We start from the raw sequence: 21,936 nt of genomic DNA on the forward strand, positions 1-21,936 counted from the left end.
AGGTGTGACTGGAGCTACAGAATAATCTTCCTGGCTTTTGGTTGTATTAAATCAAATTGATGCACAGGTTTATTCGGTTTATTTCAAGTGGCTTTGATCAGATGTCTGGATATTGAGCAATTTACCAAAATCAACAAACACAAAGAAGCCAGAGACAATTGCGTAATTTGCAAACAGACTAAACTCCATTTCCAAGAGACCAAATTCAATTGGCACCACCAACTGAGAAAGTATGTTTTAAAGGCCAGAGAAAAGGGATGCCTGACTTATTCAATTACAAACAATTGCCAGTAATGATATCTGTTTTGACTCAGATTGAATTACCCTGCTGCTTCAGTGTGCATTGATATTTCTGTCTTACTGTCTGGACTTTACAGCAGATGTTTTAAGGAGAAAAGACAGGGATCTGCTCAGTGTATGTTAATGGGAGATAATACTGCATATTTTAAAGGTTATATAGGGATTCCTCTGGGACACAGTATCAAATCCCCTGCCAGAAAAGAAGGGCTGATTGCTGCTGAATGATTAAGTTAGTGACTATCATATTTCTTTTCACAAGGGAAATACATTGCTCCTAAGAAATCATTGTGGATGCTATCTATTCTACATTTAGATTTGGAAATGATTCATGTAAGCATGAAGCTCTTTCCATTAGGAAGACAAAAACAGAGATGCAAAATAAATAGCCTATGTTTAATGATACATTTAAAAAACTGGAAAGAAGCATCTTTAAGGTATTTTTTTTAAAGTACAGTGACTTGTTGGCCTAGAAAAGCTCAGCATACCATTGACATTAACATACACTGTTATCACAATCTATCCATGTAAAAAAAGCAATCAGTAACCTGCAGGATCTTGTTAAATGTTGTTCTCACTTAGATTTCAATAAGATAGCAGACAAGCTTCCAAAAAGGAACTTACATGATCGATTAGTTCGCGAACCATTCCATTCCATTGTCCACTGGCATCATCCTGGGCTCCATATTTGCCATCCTCCACCAGCCTAATTTCATAGGTAAATCCAAGGATGGTAGCTAGCTCCCTGAGGAGGTCAATGCAATATCCCTCAAATCGATCATTCCCATACAGAGGTTTGTCAGACTTCTTGAACATCACATATGGCTCTTCCTGTAAGTGAAGACACAGAGAGGGAGCTTCAGTCAGTATCTATTTGTATAAAGTTGTTAATATATTACCACACACAGACAGAGGTGAACTTTAAAAAGAAAATCCTGTTGTCTCCCCTCTATCAAGGGAAAATTTACCTTGGATTACTCAAAAACTCTCTCATTTTTAAGTGAAAAAAAACATGAGTCAATAGTGAAGCCACATCTTCAATGCAGCTGCACCCTACCTAATCTGAAATGTGTTCTCTGCTTATTAATGTCCAATGTATTACTTGTGTAGAATACTGTAAACTGCTTAAAATGAAAGCAATCTAACAATGTGGTTATTTGGCAATTGAAAAACTAATAGTTTTAATTCAGAATTTTCAATCAACAGTGCTAAGTATTGCATGCTATATTTTTTTGTATAAGTGGGAATGTTAACTGCTTTTGCAATATATTTTTTTTAATAAGCATGTAGAAAACCTTTCAAAACACAAATCTGTAACAGTATATTCTGCTCTGCTCCATCAAGTTATATATTTTGCTATTTAGGAGACTGCAGAAAGCCTATGAAAACATTAACACACAAAAATAAATTTAAAAAAATTAAGTCCATGGATACTGAATTTTAATTCCTTCAAACCTTTAGCTCGGATATTTAATTATAAGGTTAGGATGTGACTGAAGATTTAGGTAGATGTTTATTGCATTAAGTGGTATATAGAAGACAGTCAACACTTTAAAATAATTGGCAAATCATTAGTAATTTATTTGGTAGGAAACTAATGCCTAGTTACTATGCTGAACTTCTTATTATGTTTTGTATGCAGAATAAATGTAGCTTTCATTACATGTAATGCTGGGAGGGAAAACAAATACCACACCAATAATTTTCTATTACCAACCTCCAGTTTCCTTTTGACACAGAATAGGTGAAATACATGAGCTCAAGCTTTTCTCCTGTTTTAGAACCTTTCCCCATTTTATACAAGAATAAAAAATAACCACAAAGTAAGACAAGAAAAATTGCACCAGATGCAATTACTGCACCAGACACAAGACTCAATGAATAATAAGATAACTCTCCTGGGTAACTTTATAAAATTCATACAGTACTAAACCTCTGCATCAGCATTCACTGGGGTTAAAGACACCTCATTCTACTGGCACTTGGCAGGTTTAATAAGAGTCTGTCAGCATTTTCACTATAAACCCCATTTTTGAGGAGTCCCATAATTGATCCATTTAATTTGCATAAAGCTGAAATTTTTGCACATATGATTTTAGCCCAGATAAAAGAGTATGAGAGAGAGACAGTGGTTTGTTGTAGTTAGAACAAAACATGTTCAGAATGTATGTTGTTGTGGTGGGTTTCTTTTGTCATCTAGTGTATTAAAAAGATCAATATTTGTTTTCTCCAAATTGTCATATTATGATGCTATTTCACACATTTCTACTTAAAGAAATAAATTTAGGGCCTGATCTGGCAAAAGCTGTACTCACACAGGTCATTCTATTGGCTCCTCACATTAGTAAGAGCTACTCATGAGTTAGATTTTTTGGTAGGGATCAGCACTTTTGTTTTTAACATTAAATTTGGCAAGCGGTTCAGGAGTTTTTGTATTTCTTAATTAAAAAATATTAATTGTTATGTTGGAATTTGTTAAATCTGGAAAGCAGATCACTGTGTATACTCACTGGTTCTTTTTCATAGCTTGTTTTAGTAGGCAAACTGCATTTCATACTAAGTACAGAACAATGTGCACTCTACCTCCCAAGTTCCAAAACTCCATTAGCTTCAGTGAGATATTTCATATAAGCTTTATAATGTAAGGGCTATTATGGTCTTTCGAGAGTCACTATAAAGTCAAACTTTTTCTGGAATTTTGTATAAACTGTGTGGAATGCAAGACAATGATATTATGCAAAATCCAAGCAAACTGAAAAGCATGTAATAATTTAAGGGACTTGAATATTTCAATAAAAAGGATACTGGAATTATTTTATGTTTTTCATTTTCATGTCTAAAAAATTGTAAGCATGTATAAATTACTAGAGCTGGGTGGGAAACAATTTTCCTGTTCCATTAAAGTTTGAAGTATCCAAAAAAAAAGTTGTCCATCCCGAATCAGGACTAAAGTCAAAATCTTGAAAATTTTCATAAACTGAAAAGCTGAAAAATATTTCTGGTTGGGTCAAAAGATTTCATTTTGATAATTTTGAAAGATTTCATTTTGAGTTTGACCATTTCTTTCTCTCTTTTTTGTAGCTTATATTTCTAAACAAAAAGTTGAGGCAGAAAATGAGAATATTTTACTTCATAACCAAACATCGTGACAATTTCAAAACTTTTTTCAAAAAAATTGTGTCAAAAAATGGTCTTTCACAAAAAAAAGTTTCAGTTTCAATGAACTGGCATTTTCTGATGAAAAACATTTTTTTTAAAACATTCCCCAACCATCTCTATAAATTGGCACCCTCTGGTCTGAGAAAATATTGTGCACTGTTCACAGAGCACTATGTGGTTATAAAAGCATTCCAACTTTAGCTCAGAGAACTATATAAGAATGTGTAGCCTTGGAAAATTGATTCTCTAGGTAAAAAGAAAAATACTTTGCCTTTGATAAGCTGATGGCAATTAATAACCAGATCACTTCAATTGTGGAAGCTGTGTACTTTTGGGAGGGTCAGAAATGCCTGGAACCTCTTTACTTGACTGATTTCTTAAAATATTATCTCATACATGTATGGAAAAGCTCAGCAGTACATGCAGAAAAGGCAGAAGAGTTCAGTTAATATATCTGTTCTACATTTGGGAAAAAACAGATGATTTAGTCATATTGTATGAATATGAAGCACTTCTCATTCCAGTAGTAAGACAGGAGGATATCAAACAGCAGCTACTAAATTTAGACATTTTAAAATCAGCAAGGAAAGAACAATTTGCATCCAAGAGTTTTTAAAGATTTGGCCAAAGGAGCTTGCTGGATATCTAATGTTGCTTTTCAATAACTCTTCTAACACGAAAGCTTATGCTCCAATACATCTGTTAGTCTTAAAGGTGCCACAGGACCCACTGTTGCTTTTTACAGATCCAGACTAACACGGCTACCCCTCTGATACTCTTCTAACACTGGGGAAGATTCAGAAGACTAGAAGAAAGCTAATGTTGTGCCAATATTTTAAAAGTATAAATGGGATGACTAGGAATTATAGGCCTGTCAACCTGATCTTGATCCTAGGTAAAATAATGGAGTGGCTAATACAGGACTAGAGTAATAAAGAATTAAATTAGAGTAATATAATTAATACCAATCAACATAGATTTATGGAAAATAGATCCTGTGAAACTAATTTGATATCTTTCTTGATAAGATTATAAGTCTGGTTGACCAAGGTGTTAGTGTTGATGATACTTAGATTTCTGTATGGCATTTAACTTGGTATTGCACATTTTGATTAAAAAACTAGAATGATACAAAATTAATGTGGAACACATTAAATTGATTAAAAATTGGCTAACTGGCATGTTTCAAAATGTAACTATATACTGAGAATCATCATGAATTGATATGTTACTCATTGGATCCCACAGGGATCAGTTCTTGATGTGATGCCGGCAGACCAGGTGCTAGCTCATACCCAAGCCCCAGATCAATTCACTTGTTTATTAATATAGATCAAAGTAATTATTAAATGTATAAGAGTGCATTTGGCATTTCAACTTCATGAAAACTAATGGGATGTTACATGCATTGTTTTTACGTATCTGTATTCTGTTATAATGGAGTAACAAACATTTACATTGTGTATACCCCTGTAACTAAACAACTCATCAAACAGAAAGAAGCCTTGTGGAATGCAAAGGAAGAACTCAAACAGAAAAGTGCTAATTTCAAGCAAGTGGTAACTGTGTGATGATCAGATGTCAAAGACTTTGAATGAATTCCTCACTCTCCATCACCAAAGAAAGAGCCCACCTGGGTAGTGATACTGTCTGCTTGTTTTCTGTGAGAAGAAGCTATAAAAATGGATTCCAGGAAAGATCCTTCATCTCTGGACTGTTTGGATTTTAATAGGACAGAGAATACGGAGATCCCCAGAGTTATTCTGGGCAGCCCTGAGACACTTTTGGAAAACTGGCAGATTACTACAAATTACTACATCTCTGTACCATTTGGAAGTATAGACTGTGATCCACTTGTACATATATTTTACGTGCTTTAACCTCTCAATAACTCTCACTTCCTTTTCTTAGCTAATAAACCTTTAGTTAGTTTACTATAGAATTGACTACCAGCATTGCTCTTTGGTGTAAGATCTAGGGTACCAATTGATTTAGGGTACGTGACTGGTCTCTTGGGACAGGGAGCAACCTGATGTGGTATGATTTTTAGTCTAAGTCAGGGGTCGGCAACGTTCGGCACGCGGCTCGCCAGGGTAAGCACCCTAGCAGGCCGGGCCAGTTTATTTACCTGCTGACGCGGCAGGTTCAGCCGATCACGGCCCCCACTGGCCGCGGTTCGCCATCCCGGTCCAATGGGGGCGGCAGGAAGCCATGGCCAGCACATCCCTCGGCCCGCGCCGCTTCCCGCCACCCCCATTGGACCGGGAAGGCGAACCGCGGCAAGTGGGGGCCGCGATCGGCCGAACCTGCCGCGTCAGCAGGTAAATAAACTGGCCCGGCCCGCTAGGGTGCTTACCCTCGCGAGCTGCGTGCCGAACGTTGCCGACCCCTGGTCTAAGTGATCTTTTAACCCAAAGTCCAGTTCTTTTGGCAGCAAGATAGACTGGAGCATCTAAGGGGTCTGTGACTCCATGGTAAGATTGGTATAGCGATCCAGGAGTTCACATTCGGTACTGGCTTGGTAAAATCTAATTATAGATTTGAGGGTTATGGGGATAAATGGCTGAACATGCGCTCCCACTGTGATTCTGTGGCCAAAAGGGCTATTGCAATTCTTGGAGGCATAAACAGGGGAATCTCAAGTAGGAATAAAGAGGTTATATTACCTCTGTATTTGACACTGCTGCAAGTGCTGTTGGAATACTGTGTCCAATTCTGGTGTCTGCAATTCAAGAAGGATGCTGATAAATTGGAGAAGATTCAGAGAAGAGCCATAGGATGGTTAAATAATTGGGAAATCTACCTCATAGTGATTGAGTTCCTTGAGTCTATCTATTTAGCTGAACCAAGAGAAAGTCATGGGGTGACTTGATCACAGTCTATAAGTCTCTACATAGAGAACAAATATTTGATAATAGGCTCTTTAATCTAGCAGACAAAGGTATAACAAAATTCAATGGCTGGAGGTTGAAGAAAAATTCAGACTGGAAAGAAGGCATACATTTTAAAGAAATTGTAATTAACCACTGGAATAATTGACCATGGAGTGAAGTAGATTCTCCATCACTGGCAAATTTTAAAATCAAGATTGGATGTTTTTTTCTAAAAGATACGCTCTATTTCAAACAAGAATTCTTTCCGGGAAGTGCTTAATACTACTCCATTTGTTGAAGGCAAGTCATGAGCACATATTCTTTTATATGGATGGACAAGGAGGTCACAGTAAGCATAGTTGTGCTTCATTTAAAGATTTCAAAATGCTTGGAAAATGTCCAATTGCCAAACACGGCATCCAACACGTTGGTCTGATACAATGAAGAAAACAAACATTTTCAATGCCTGTAGAATGCATAGCTTGATATGCTTCACACACATACATATACCCTGCAATTCTGCATGAAGGATGAATTATTTAGGACACCCATCCATGTCAATCCATTGACTCTATCCCAGTGGAGTCTCTTAGGGTATGTCTACAAAGGCTGGAGCTCAGACTGGGAAGTCTACCCCCCTCCCTAAGCTTCAAAGCCTGAGCTGCAACTTCAACACACTGTCTACATGGGTATTTTTAGAGTGCTAGCGCGAGCCCGATTAACCCATGACTGTTTACCCAGACTGGGAGGCTCACTGCAATATGAGAACCTAACTTACAATATTATCTCTGAACATGCTTTGCATGGCTGCAGTGATCCCTGCTGTCTGAGCACTGATGGCTGGATACAAATAGGGAAGCACCCATTGAAGGAGCAAGAGCCACAAAAGTAATTTTGAGAATCAAACCAGTTCAGCCACTTCAAACTGAAACCAATGTCGACTGCATACTGGACCATACGATTTACAGTATTTTTATTTCGGCTACATTTCATCATTTCATGTTGCTGCAAAAGCTGCCAGGCTGCAACTTGCTGAAGGAAACATGCACAGACAAATCAGAACAGAAAACCATGAAGAGTAGATGATAGAGAACCAGTTATTAACAACTTACAAAGGAAGGCAAATTGGATACTAGAAGTCTGCGGAGATGGGAGAGAATATTATTGACTCATTTCTTAATGTCCAGTTACTGAAAATGAAATGGTGAGAGATCTTTTTATATACAGAGCTCACTAAGCTGCATACAACCAATTCCAGATTGCTAGCTTTTTTACGAAGAATTTAATGTTATGTAATTTGACTTGACTTTGCTTTCAGAGGTCTTGAAGACTGACAATGATTATCTGATGACTCCCAATATTATGTGTGTGTTAGATCCATATCATATTTGCTCTGCATCTCCATAATCTTTTGTGTGATGAAACATTTTCCTAGAAAGAAATATTTTAGAAAACTGCATCTATAGAATGTGTGTATATCTAAAAAAGCCAATCTTAATAAAAAGCAATATGCAGCTGAAAATCTCAGTGGACTTTTCCTTAAAAACTGCTGGCATCATATTCAATGACATTTGTAAATTATGAATTTGGTTCACTAGCGTAACACTTGGTACACAAGTAGTAATACATCATAGCCTGTTATAGATAAAAAGATACAATGTGCCTCAGACAACATATGTTTGTGCGGGAGGTCACATGAGCAAATAGCATGATTTTGAGCAATTGATGTTCTGTGCACCTTGGTAAATAGAGGTCAAATGAACTAAAGGAACAGCTCAGCTAGCCCAAGATCCACAGTTCCTTGCAGTCTCTGTTCATTGCCTCGCTGCTCAGCTAGAGGCCATTTTGGCTGCCTTCGAAGACAGATTATCTTGAATTTGTTGTGATTTAATTGTCTAACATGGCACTTTTCCATGCACCAAAGAGGGCACCATAACACACACCTCAACAGTTGTCTATTTTCTATTTCTTTAAGGAAGTTAGAAATGGTAACTGTTTATCTTCAGAAGTTTATTTTCCTTGTGAGGCATCCTAGGTGATTTGTTCCAGACTCTTTCACTAAGACAATTCATGTACATTAAGTAGGAGCAGCATCCATACTACATGGTTTAAAGTACTGTTAATTAAAGTGTTAATTTTTTCATTAACAACAACTTTATGCTCTTCCTCACTTTAATTCCCACCATGTAACTCAAGGTCTTCACCAGCAAAGGGAGCAAAATCAAGTCAATACTTAGGTAAATGTGAATGCAGAAGCAGTGGAGGCAAGAACACAACCATATTGCTTAAAGGACATTTGGAAAACCTCGTTTACATTTTTTTAACCTAAACAGAGGATACAGGTATTTTTGTTCCTTTCCGACAGACTCCCATCACAGCAGGGAAAAGTAACATCCCCATACCACCTTTGTTAATTCCCACTGAATGGCATGAAGCAAGGTTTTATGACTTAGTTTAACTGACTACAGGTGAATATCAGTTCAACCCAAACAAACAAAGCCTCTCAGATATTCCATAGAGATGTGTATCATACCACAGGAAAAGCTGAAGCTAGATTCCCATGAAAAGCATGATTCTGTTTCCTCACCCACTTATTATTCTGTTTTAGTTTTGTTTTGTTTATTATTGGCACCATTGTCTTTCACTATTGCATTTTAACAGTTAATATAAAGTTACAAGAACAATCTTCATTTTTCTTCCTTAGCTGGGGAATACCAAAACATGAAATAAATTATAGGAATAAACATATAATTTTATGGTTTAAAGCATGTAATTTTATGGTTTCAAGTCCTGATATGTGTGTGGGGGTGGGGAGGGGCTGATAGCACAGATTTTAAATCTCAAAAAATACCATTATTGGCATGGTTAGGAAAATCATTCCTTACATGGAGACAGAAAAAAAAGTGTTCCGAAAAGGTGGGCACTCCTTTGACAAGTAAAATAAAAAATAGTTTTGGCAGCTATCTGAAACTGTCTCGCTTGAGTGGCTCTTTGTTACAGCCTGCAATACAGGAAGGTATATGTTGTTGGCTCCTGAGAAGCACACAGTTTAGAGGGAAAGGATACTGTCAGTGTTTTTCCACTTAAAAGACAATCTCAAGACAGTTTCTGCACAGACTTCTTTTGATCTTCATTATTAAGACACAGAACAATAATAACCTCTCTTTTAAGTAAGGAAGGAGACTGAAGATCAGAGACTGTCAAGTCTCCACTCAATGATATAGGCGCACATTTGCCTTTGCTAATTTGTCTAATTACTCTCCCTCAGAAGGAATGAGCAGCATTTTGACTCTTAGCCCTGGTCTACACTATGAACGTAGGTTGGTACAACTACATCGTTCAGGGGTGTGGAAACCACATCCTGAGCAATGTTGTTATACCAACCTAACCCCCGAGGATAGACAGCAATATGTCTATGAAAGGGCTTCTCCTGTTGACATAGCTACTGCCTCTCAAGGAGGTGGAGTACCTATGCCGATGGGGGATGCTCTCCTGTTGGTGTAGGTAGCATCTTCACTAAGTGCTCCAGCTGCAGCGCTGTAAGTGGAGACAAGCCCTTAGTGACAGAAATGTTTCCCAGTTTACATACACTAGAAAACAGACAGAAAAGCAGAATGTTGAAGGGAAGTAACAGTGAAAAATGAGAAGGCTCTCTGGGGTTCAGAGAATCACTGGTAAATAATGTGTATTAACCAAATGGTGAGTTTTTCCCTTCTTTTATTCATATTATTATTTGTATTACAATAATGTCGACATGCTCCAATCAAGGTTGGAACTGCAGTACACTAGGTGTTGTACATACAATAGAAGAGCTTGCCATCTGAAAAGATAAGATATATAGAGGGTGGGAGAAATAAAATATCACTATCCCCATTTTTCAGTTGGCACTGAGCGATTAAGTGACTTGATTTTGTTACACCAAGATTTAGAATGGTGTAAATTTACAAGAAGCCTTTAATGAACTTGAATTATGTGGGTTCAAAAGCAGGTATACTACTATATATCTAATTTTATAGCAAAAACACTTTCATAATGTTTTCATAAAAACAGGTTAAAAAACAACAACCGAAAATTGAAAACATGTTCCTGGCATGCCATCAAGTGGCAGAGGGGCCAGCACCTAAGAATGATGTCACATGATATTTGTGATCACTCAAATGTAGCACAGTCCATGCTTGTTTTCTGAAGTGGCAGGGATGCAGGGAGCAGAGTGGATCAAATGCTAGGGGGGAAAGAGAGATAGGAACTGGAGACACAACATTTTCCACAGAAGAGAAAATGTCCATAACGCCAGAGCCCAAGATGGCAGTGTAACTACATATTCCACTCTAAAGTTTATTAGAAACTTGAGGTAAACAGTAAAGGACGTTTTTTCAAAGCTAAGCACCTAAGTTACATCTGCAGGATATAGGCACAGAAACCGTTAGTAGCCTGAAATATGCAATTTGGGTAATTGTGTATGTAAATAGGAGTTTGTATGCTAACGTGTTCATCTGGGGAAAGTAATTATCCTTCTGCACGTGGGCATGCATATTTTGCCAGTGCACTGTAGGTGCTCAGTTTGGAAAAATTAGCATTAAGGGTGCTAAGAGTCAGAATGCCAATGACAAAGTTTACTATATGTACTAGTCTCTTTTATTGGTTATTGATGACATAAATGTTTTAGATGTTACATTACCTTTAGATTCCAACATGTGGATATCACAAAAGGGCCATTCCTAAGTCATTCCCCAACCTGAGTCTTTGATATTTGGGAAGTGGCTGCCAAGCCATCTGGCTGTCTCAAGAGCATAGTTTATTTTTAAAAAATTGGGAATATCAATATATTAGCTATTCAGTTCATTTCACATTTATTTCACTAAAGAAATATTTTTTCATTTATTCTTAGACTATAGGGCCATAAAGGGCCACTGTGATCATTTAGTCCTACCTCCTTTATAACACAGGTCATAAGACTTCACTGAATTAATTCCTGTTTGAACTAGAGCATCTCATCTAGAAAAAAAAAAGCCCAATCTGTATTTAAAAATTGCCAGTGATGAAGAATCTACCACAAGCATTGGTAAACTGTCTTTTTTTTCTAATTGGAATCACTAAAATAAATTCCCATCGATGCAACAAAGAAGCTTCTAATGTATTATGATCATTCTAGACATCAGATTAGAACTGTGGTTTTACAAACTAATTTTAATTTTTCAACATACAGTTAGCTGGGTGATATGGGCCATCTTTGAAATGCCGACTTCCTGAATCAGACTGTGTAATTTAAATTCAGCTGAAAGGTTGTTTATATTTGTTTTCTCTCTCTCTCTCTCCTTTCTTTTACAAATGATTTCAATAAAAATGTTTATTTAAATGTATTTCTATTTATCATATTTAAACTAGAAAGTGAATGTCATTAGGAATGACAGCAACGATTTATGCAAAGTGGTAATTATTACCTGCCAGAAGACAAAACACAGGCTTCGAGTTTTTTTATATATATATATTCTAAAGCTTTGCTAACACAAAAAAGTGACAAATGTATCTTTATGGATTCAAAGTGGCTTTTTTATTTTAAGACAAAGCCTTTATTTTAAGGCTTAAGAAAAATGGAATAATAAAATATTATTGCTGGTCGCTTAGATCTACCTCCTTGGGGGCGGGCGCATAGATTAAAAATCAGTCACTAATAATCCTCTCCTCTATATCAGACAATGCAGCTCCACACACTGATATAATCTATTTTAGCAGAGATATGTGGAATGCTGAACTCAGGTTTTAAAAACTATCTATTCACTAGCAGCATGAATAAGTAGTAACAATGTATGTAGTGAACTTTACACTTTCTGTTCTTTGCTCAATGTTTGGCAGATTGCAAATTGCTTTAATGAAATCACTATTTGAAATTATTCTAAAATTTTTTTTTATTTATTTGTTGACTATAGATTCCTCATAAACACTTCCCTCTGGTGACATACATTTTCCTACGAACTGAGGTTGCATTCTTTTTCTCCCTCCTAGTTGGAGAGAGTCTGTATTGTATTTTGTTTCCACTTAAAAATAATAATAAAAAAGTCCTGCTACTGGGAAGAAGATTATTTTCCTGATGACTTGCCATTGTTAGAGCTGGGAATTTTAATCTTTAGTTCTGCTCACTATGACTACTGGAGTTAAAATGCTGCCATATCTAATTGACATTTATGTCATATGTAAGGGGTACACAAAGGGCTTTCACATTTAGCAGTCAGAATGCAATATGAAAAAATGAAGTACTTCAACAGCTACAACCAATCAAAGAAATTTAATGTCTTATTCTGACCCCTCACAGCCATTTGGGCAAGGGTATTTTTGGTATGGGTGCCATGGCCAGGGACAAATGAACAGCAAAGCAGGATTTCTCTACAGGTTCAATATAGCATTGTCATTGACACAAGCCCATTGTGCATGTCTTTGTCTGGCACCTTTAAGGTACAGTTTAGAAGTCGGCCTCATGTGACCTTTCTGGTTCTGAAGTGTGTAACCATCATTATACTTCCATGCATCATGGCTTAAAGTACTGAAAACAGAGTTCAGCTTTCCAGCACTGTCATCCTCACCTAAGCGCTTAAATAAAATATTTTACCCCAACAACAAACTTTTAACTTTAGCCAGATTGTAAATTAATTGGACTGCATCCCAGACAAGCTTGCTAAACTGCAGTTCCACCAAAGCAGAATATGTTTGAGTGGAATCCTATTTTTACCAAAACTAATTCATTCAAACTACAGAATGCAAAATCATTAAATTGTTACACACTGCATAGACTTAACCTACTTTCAGCTGAACTGAATCATACACCTTGTGTGATAATCAAAGAACATCAAAGTCTTTATTAGTTCTCATTATAATGAGAAGCAAAATGTTCTGCTCTTCTGATGCATCTTTAGAAAATCTGCAATACTGTGGAAAAAACACAGAATAGGATTGTGTTTCTCATCCAACAGGCAGTATCAGCATTTTTCTGGAGGCACTTATTTCTGTGGTCTTCACAAACAGTAATCATAGAAAAGTTGGGTTGGAAGGGATGTCAAGAGGTCATCACTCCAGCCCCCTGTTCTGAGACAGGACCATCCCTGACAAGTGTTTGTCCACCCTGTTTTAAAAACCCTCCAGTGATGGGATTCCACTATCTTTCCTAGAAGCCTATTCCAGTGGTTAACTATCCTTATACTTGGAAAGTTTCTCCTAGTATCTAACCCAAATCTCCCTTGCTACAGATTAACCCATTATTTCTTGTCCTACTTTCAGTGGACATGGAAAACAGTTGATCACCATCCTCTTTTTAACAGTCCTTAACAAATTTGATGATTGTTGTCAAGTCTTCCCTCAGTCTTCTTTTGTCAAGACTAAGTATGCCCGGGTTTTTAACCTTTCCTCATGGGTCTGGTTTTCTAAACTTTTTACCTTTTGTGTTGCCCTTTTCTAGACTCTCTCCAATTTGTCCATATCTTAACTAACATGTGGTGCCCATAATTGGACACAGTACTCGAGTAGATTGGGACAATTACTTCCCATGTCTCACATAGGAAACTCCTGTTAATACCCCCCAGAATTATATTAACCTTTTCACCAACTGAATCACACTGTTGATTCATATTCTATTTGTGGTCCATTATAAACTCAATAGCAGGGGTTTTCAACCCTTTTTTTCATTTGTGGACTCCTAAAAATTTTCAAATGGAGGTGAAGACCCCTTTAGAAATCTTAGACATAGTGTGTGGACCTGCAGGGGTCCATGGATCACAGGTGGAAAACCACTGCTCTGTAGCCTTTTCAGCAGTACTACTGCCTAGCCAGTTACTCTCTATTTTGTAGTTGTGTGTTTCATTTTTATTTCTTAAGTCTACGAAAGGGGCTGGCAACCTTCAGCACACAGCCCATCAGGGTAATCTGGAGGTGGGCCACGAGACATTCTGTTTATGTTGACCGTCCACAGGCACACCTCCCCCCACAGCTCCCACTGGCCGCAGTTCACCGTTCCCGGGCAACGGGAGCTGCAGGAAGCGGTGCGGGCCTCAGGGATTTGCTGGCCGCCGCTTCCCGCAGCTTCCATTGGCCAGGAACAACGAACTGCAGCCACTGGGAGCTGTGCCTGTGGACGGTCAATGTAAACAGAATGTCTCGTGGCCCACCTCCGGATTACCCTGATGGGCTGTGTGCAAAAGGTTGCCCACTCCTGGTCTACTACTTCGCACTTGTCTTCACTGAATGTCATCTTGTTGATTTCAGACCAATTCTCCAATTTGACAACGTTATTTTGAATTCTAATCCAAAGTGCCCTGCTTAGAGTCATCTGCAAATGTTAAGGCATACACACCACTACATTATCCAAGTTATTAATGAAAATACTGAATAGTATCAGATCCAGGACAGATCCCTTCCAGACCCCACATGATATGTCGGTAACAAACTGATCCCCACAACATTCCTGTGAGGAGGAAAGTATTATCATCTCCATTTCAGAGACGGGACTGAGGCACCAATAAGATCATGGATAACTTGTCCAATGTCCTTTAGTAAGTGTGTTACAGACCTGGAAATCAGAGCAAACACTTCTGATTCACTATCCAGAGTCTTAACTGCATGGACATCCTTTCTCCCAAAGCTCATGTGATCCTTTAGCTCAGCAAGTGACTTTCATTAGAAGGTATATACTGGAGAAAAATAACTTATATTTTGATCTTGCTGCACAGACTCCAAATTACTGTAGTCTGTACTAATGGCAGTGCATTCCTTCATACACACAGGTTCCTTTCAACCCTTGTGTATATCTTTTTTAAGAGTAACATAGAACATATGCATTATAGATGACATTTGTGTATGTCCGGTGGGTCAGCACAAGCTCTGTGTACCATGTAAGTTACACTTAAACCCTATTCTGAAGGCTTACATGGTACACAGCCATTGTGCTGGGTCTCAGCACAAGGGAGATTTTCAACACAAGTTCTTCACATTTTGAGCAGCATAACGTATGGAGTAAGTGTCAAGACTACAATTTGTCTGCTAGAAAAAAAAGGGTGATCTAGACCTTTCCTGACAGACACCACCATGTTAAATTAGAATAAATTAGTCTTTTAAGGAGATACAAGCAATTTTCTAAGGTTAAAACACCCAGAAGATATCAAATATTACTTGATTCATCAATTTCTCAAAATAGGTTGCTTGACCACACAAATAAATGATCAGCAAATGAACTATGATGGCTAGATAAAAAACTCTTTCCTTAGTATGCAGCACCACCGTCATGGAATGAAAGAGGAAAAAAACAGACATTAAATATAAGCCTGCAGTTCCTTGCACATGAAATAATTATGCTTTTTCTCACAAATGTGGAAGAAATTCTTGTAAAACTAGGTTTTACATATCCCTAATGTAATTCCATATGGAATATTGCATGGATACATATAATGCATACTTGGCTTCCACAGGTTGGGAGCTATGTTGTAAAACTAAAGAAAATATTAGGTGTTTAAAATTAAAAGCAAAATAAAAAATGTTGAAAACACTCAAATTTGTAAAAATGATTGTTTCTTCTTGGAAAATGGACATTTGCCTGACAATAGGTCTGTGTTCATTCTAAAATTGTCCTATCTTAAGAAAAAAAGCCTGATCTTTAGTTGCTTTTTTGTTACAGATATTAACATTGAAGAACCATGTTAAAATTCAAATGTTGCTTTTTTTAAAAATGTGAACAATAGAAAAGTAGCTAAATAAAGTATTTTATTCTTGCTAAAAGACTGATTTGCACACTCCTATAACATGTAGAATGAAGTGCAATAGTTTCTATTACATCAGAAAACTACACCTGCCCATTATATGCAGTTGCTGGAAAAACACATCTCTGCTGAAAGTGAGGACAACCATTTGGGACAATTACTCAAAATATAGGGGGCATTTCAAATATACAAGTGATGTCATACTTTGACACTCAGCACAGATAAATAAATGTCATTATGGAGCTATTACTGTCATAAAGGTTGAACATTAGATAGCTTTCACATCAGAGGCCTAATTATAAGGCATCACAAACATATAAGGTGTATGTACAAAGCCAAAGCCACATAATTCCAGAGTTCCCTCAGTCCATGAACAAATTATGCAAACAAAGGCATTTAATATGTTTAAGGTGACCTCAGCAACAGACTGTGAAGTTCTCAGAGGGTTTATCAGAACTAGAGCTGGCCAGAAACTGGAATTTCCATTCAGTGGGAAATTCCAAAACAAAAAACCACACCGCACACACTACAAACATTCCAGAATGGGTCAAACCCCAAAATTTAAATATTTCCACAGAACAAGAATTCTGACATTTAGTTTAGACCTTTTTTGAAAGGTTTCCAAGCCTCTCCAAGCTTCTTGGAGCTCGGGCAGTCCATCAGGTAAGAAGATGAGCAGCCCAGGAGCATGGAAGAGCTGGCTCTGGAGTAGTCTACACTGCAGCTGTGAGAATGCCTTCCAGCCGAGGTAGCCAGACTCATGCTTGCAGGGCTTGAGATAGCATGCTAAAAATAGCAATGTGAACATTGCAGCTCCAGCGAAGACTCAGGCTAGCTACCCAACTCAGACCCGTAGGGTATGTCTACTCTGCAACGTAAACTCAAGGTTCAAACTCAGGCTCAGGTCTAATCCCCCTTCTGTCTACAAACAAATTGTGCTAACCCAGAGTCTCAGGACCTCATGGGGGTGGAGTGTTTGAACCTCAGTCATGCTGGGACCCAGCAGTGTAGATGTAGCTCTGACTTGTGCTCTGGAGTCTGCCAAAAGTTTCCCACAATCCCATGGGCTGACTATGTCCTTTGGACAATCAGGTTTGGTGGACAATCAAGTTTTCCCACACTGCACCATGAACAAAAGGTGGCTACATTGAGGGAGGGTGCTAGGAAGTTTGGGATATGAGAGCGCCCCCATAATGAAGTGTAGACCTCGGAGCCCCAGGTTAGGACCCAGGATTCTACAATTCTAATTCATAGATTCTAGGACTGGAAGGGACCTCGAGAGGTCATCGAGTCCAGTCCCCTGCCCGCATGGCAGGACCAAATATTGTCTAGACCATCCCTGATAGGCATTTATCTAACCTACTCTTAAATATCTCCAGAGATGGAGATTCCACAACCTCCCTAGGCAAATGAGTACAGATGCTCAAGCTAGGTTAACAATCTCAGGGTCTGCTAACTCAAGTTCTACTAACCCTGGGCTTACATTGGACACTTTGGCTATGTCTACACTGCAATGTCCATGCTGCTATTCTTAGCATGATAGTTTGAACTATGAGTTTCTCTACATGGGCTGGGAGACTCACTCCCACCTGCAGTGTTGATATCCCTGAAGGTTCCTGGCAGCCTTTGCTTCCTATGGCCTGTGCTATGCAGTGGTGTCTTCTTGCCTTAGAATCTATGAAACACCAGTTTGTTTATTTTTTCTCTGGGCATATAAAGCCATCTACAAAAGACAAGGTAGGAGGCAGGTCAGAGTCACAATCTTTAAACCACCTGCAACCACCTTTACTATATAAAAGGAAAGCAGAGCACTGTCTGGAATTTTAGAAGGTAGAGAAACAAGCAGAAATAAGGTTCTTAAAAATAACAGCTCTTGGCAAGCAGACCAGACAGCCAAGGAAAATAACCAAGGTATCATCCATGCACGTAATACATACACAGGACAGTAATGGGGCTGATTTAAATGAGGTATTAGTCCTATTGCAAAATCCAGACTGTCAGGGTAATTGAGCCAAGTGGTCTTTTCTAACAATATTTTAAAATGCAAGAAAGGAAATAAAAGTGCAGAATTAAAGCGAAAACTATGTTTTCCATGCTATGTCTTTGCATTTCGATAGTTGCACTGGAGACTCTCTCTCACAGATTCCCTGCCTATCCATGTAGCATCTAGCAAAGTGGCTGGCATATACCATGTGTTACAGATGGATCAGCAATGGCATACAGCTGGCATGCCAGCTGTGTAGCTTTCCACACTATCTTTGTTTTCTCCAGTTAGCAGCCAGCACTGATACCACGCTGCCCTTCAGGGGCTATATTCTTCCTTGATGGTACCCTAGTGACACTGGACAAAGCAGAAACATTAACAGGAGTAGCAGCACAACAAACATGGGCCTCTAAATTAGGTTGATTGCTATTACAGAACCTGCTACAGACACTTTTGGAGGGATCCCTAAAGCTATAACTGGCTAGTACTCTCCTCTGTGATTTTAAATTTTCCATTATTTTGGATAGCTTTGTCCCACACATGCAGTCTTTTGCAGTGGGCTGTATAGCTGAAACTTCACTAGTATAATATAGTGAAATAAAAAGAGAAAAAAAATCTCCTGCCCACTATGTTGACTGTCCGGAGAACAAAGATAATAATATGTTTCTTACGTGAAAATACATTTATTAAACACAAATAAACGATGCCACAAATGCAAGGCACCACACCTACTCTCTGTGCATTCAAAACAAACCACCATATTTATACACTTGGCAGAATTCAATTTTTATTTGTTATAATTTTGCTGGATAATATTGACATTTGTTTGTAAGCATTTTTTAATTGTATTCCTTTAAATTTTCACAGTTGGACAAAATTCTAGGTTTCTGATTTTTATCAATTTAAATCTTCAGAGTTGTGGGAAACAATGGGAGGGGGACAGACAATAATTATTTAATGACAATAGACATTGACATTCAAAATGTTAAAGCTTTGCAAAACACTAAAACACAAAATGTCAACATCACATGTCAAAACATAAAAAGTAAATATCCCTCAATCAAACTATAATAATTATAAAGCAGCATTTTTCTTACTTTGCCTACCTGTACATTTTGATTATCAATGGAAATCTTTTTTGTCAGTTTGTGTGTGTACGGTGAAGTCGACATTTACCGACTTTTACTGATAAAAATATAATCTTTCCAAGCCTACTTATATATCAATAGACGCAGAAGAGATTTTTGGACCTTTAATTATTTTGAGCACCTCCCTCCCCATTTCTTTTGTTTTCAGTTAACAAGAGTTATTAGTTACCCAAGCCTTCAGCAAACAGTAATTGAGGTGTAAAAAGGCAATTACTGCACTACAAATGAGCAGCTAGTAACACCCATTTGAATATCCTCCGATTTCTTTTCTTAATTATGCATTCCATCTGGAAGTGTGGGATGAGCACAGATGTCTACACAACTAGCAACCAAAAATTATCCTTAAGAAAATGTAGTTCTTGTCTACCCTGGGAATTTGCCCCAGTTATAAACTTATGTGGCCATTCTAATGCACACCTGTGGGACATACAGGCAAAACCACTAATTGCACTGATGGATTTTACTTTTTTGCAAAGCCAGCATTCTGACTAAAATTATTACCACTATACTAAATCAATATGACACATATGCTAAATTGATTAAAATCTTGCTAAACTATAATCAAAACTTCTTGATTTAAACAAAAACCCTATAATTAACCTAGGTAGCTGTAGAAAAGAATGCAGGCAGAAGCCCAGCAGCAGAGTGGGGGTTATCCTGTTTACTGCGCTCAGTGTAGCATGTATGATTACCTGCCCTGTGGGCGGGTGGCGTATGTGTGCATTCAGTGCAAGGAGTTCCTGGCCCTCAGAGACCGCGTACGGGCTTTGGAGGCCAGGGTGGCGGAACTGGAGGAGCTAAGGGAGACAGAGAGGTATGTTGATGAGGCTTTCCGGGACACTGTAAAACACTATAAAACACTCCAGTCAGACAGACCCTGTGCTGTTAAGGAGGATGAAGGACTCAGGGAAGGAGAGTAGTCAATGGGAGCAGAGGGAAACCTTCCCATAGTTGGGACCCTCCTTCCAGATGATGTTGGGGTATCCTCTCGCACTGAAGTTACCTCTCCGGGGGAGGGAACTCCAGTCACTAGGAAAAGGCAAGTGTTAGTAATGGGAGATTCGATCATTAGAAACGTAGATAGCTGGGTTTGTGATGAACGGGAGAACCGTATGGTGACTTGCCTTCCTGGTGTGAAGGTTGCGTATCTCTTGAAGCATCTAGATAGACTTATGTGTAGTGCTGGGGAGGAGCCGGTGGTCGTGGTACATGTAGGTACCAATAACATAGGGAAGGGTAGGAAAGATGTCCTAGCGGCCAAATTTAGGCTGCTAGGGAAGAGACTGAAATCCAAGACCTCTATGGTGGCATTCTCAGAAATGCTTCCAGTTCCACGCGCAGGGCCAGGTAGGCAGGCAGAGCTTCAGAGTCTCAATGAGTGGGTGAGACAATGGTGTAGAGAGGAGGGGTTAGATTTATTGGGAACTGGGAAAACTTTTGGGATGGGGGAGCCTATACAGGAAGGATGGTCTCCACCTAAACCAAAGTGGATCCAGACTGCTGGCACTTAACATTAAAAAGGTTGCAGAGCAGTTTTTAAACTAAGAAATGGGGGAAAGCTGATTGCTGCAGAGGAGCATGTGGATCAGACAGAGACTTCTCTTAGAGGAGAGTCTATTGATAGAGAGTCTCTAGGTTTTAGTTAGGAGGAGAGGATGGAAGAGGATAAAGTAGGGGCCAGATCAGACAAGAAACATTCACATAAAAAAGAATCTGACACATCAGAAAAGGACAGACAAATAAACAGTGACACGTTTTTAAAGTGCTTGTACACAAATGCTAGAAGTCTAAATAATAAGATGGGTGAACTAGAGTGTCTCATGTTAAAGGAGGATATTGATATAATAGGCATCACAGAAACCTGGTGGAGTGAGGACAATCAATGGGACACAATCATTCCAGGGTACAAAATATATTGGCAGGACAGAACAGGTCGTGTGTGGGGGGGGGAGGAGAAGTGGCACTATATGTGAAAGAAAATGTAGACTCAAATGAAGTAAAAATCTTAAATGAATCCACATGTTCCATCGAATCTCTATGGATAATAATTCCATGCTCTAATAAGAATATAACAGTAGGGATCTATTATCGACCACCTGACCAGGACAGTGATAGTGATGATGAAATGCTAAGGGAGATTAGAGAGGCTATCAAAATAAAGAACTCAGTAATAGTGGGGAATTTCAATTATCCCCATATTGACTGGGTACATGTCACCTCAGGACAAAATGCAGAGACAAAATTTCTCGATACTTTAAATGACTGCTTCTTGGACTCAAAAGGTAATAACAAAATGTTTTTTAAGTACATCAGAAGCAGGAAGCCTGCTAAACAACCAGTGGGGCCCCTGGATGACCGAGATACAAAAGGAGCACTTAAAGACAATAAAGTCATTGCAGAGAAACTAAATGAATTCTTTGCTTCAGTCTTCACGGCTGAGGACGTTAGGGAGATTCCCAAACCTGAGCCGTCCTTTGTAGGTGACAAATCTGAGGAATTGTCACAGATTGAAGTGTCACTAGAGGAGGTTTTGGAATTAATTGATAAACTTAACATTAACAAGTCACCGGGACCAGATGGCATTCAGCCAAGAGTTCTGAAAGAACTCAAATGTGAAATTGAGGAACTAGTAACTATGGTTTGTAACCTGTCCTTTAAATCAGCTTCTGTACCCAATGACTGGAAGATAGCTAATGTAACGCCAATATTTAAAAAGGACTCTAGAGGTGATCCCAGCA

At 38.4% G+C, this 21,936-nt stretch overlaps 1 protein-coding gene across 2 annotated transcripts in view; it reads right to left on the minus strand.

The window, feature by feature from the left end:
- The window catches only part of GRIK2 (glutamate ionotropic receptor kainate type subunit 2), a 568,360-nt gene that overhangs the window by 232,400 nt on the left and 314,024 nt on the right, over positions 1 to 21,936 (minus strand). For both annotated transcript variants that reach the window (XM_024198431.1, XM_026652891.1), the window contains exon 10: positions 922 to 1,128. In XM_024198431.1, coding sequence (XP_024054199.1) covers positions 922 to 1,128 — 207 coding nt within the window. The remainder of the gene's footprint in view (positions 1 to 921; positions 1,129 to 21,936) is intronic.

The sequence above is a fragment of the Terrapene carolina genome, unplaced genomic scaffold (genome assembly GCF_002925995.2).
Source record: "Terrapene carolina triunguis isolate 2854851 unplaced genomic scaffold, T_m_triunguis-2.0 Scaffold42, whole genome shotgun sequence".
NCBI classification, from domain to species: domain Eukaryota; kingdom Metazoa; phylum Chordata; order Testudines; family Emydidae; genus Terrapene; species Terrapene triunguis.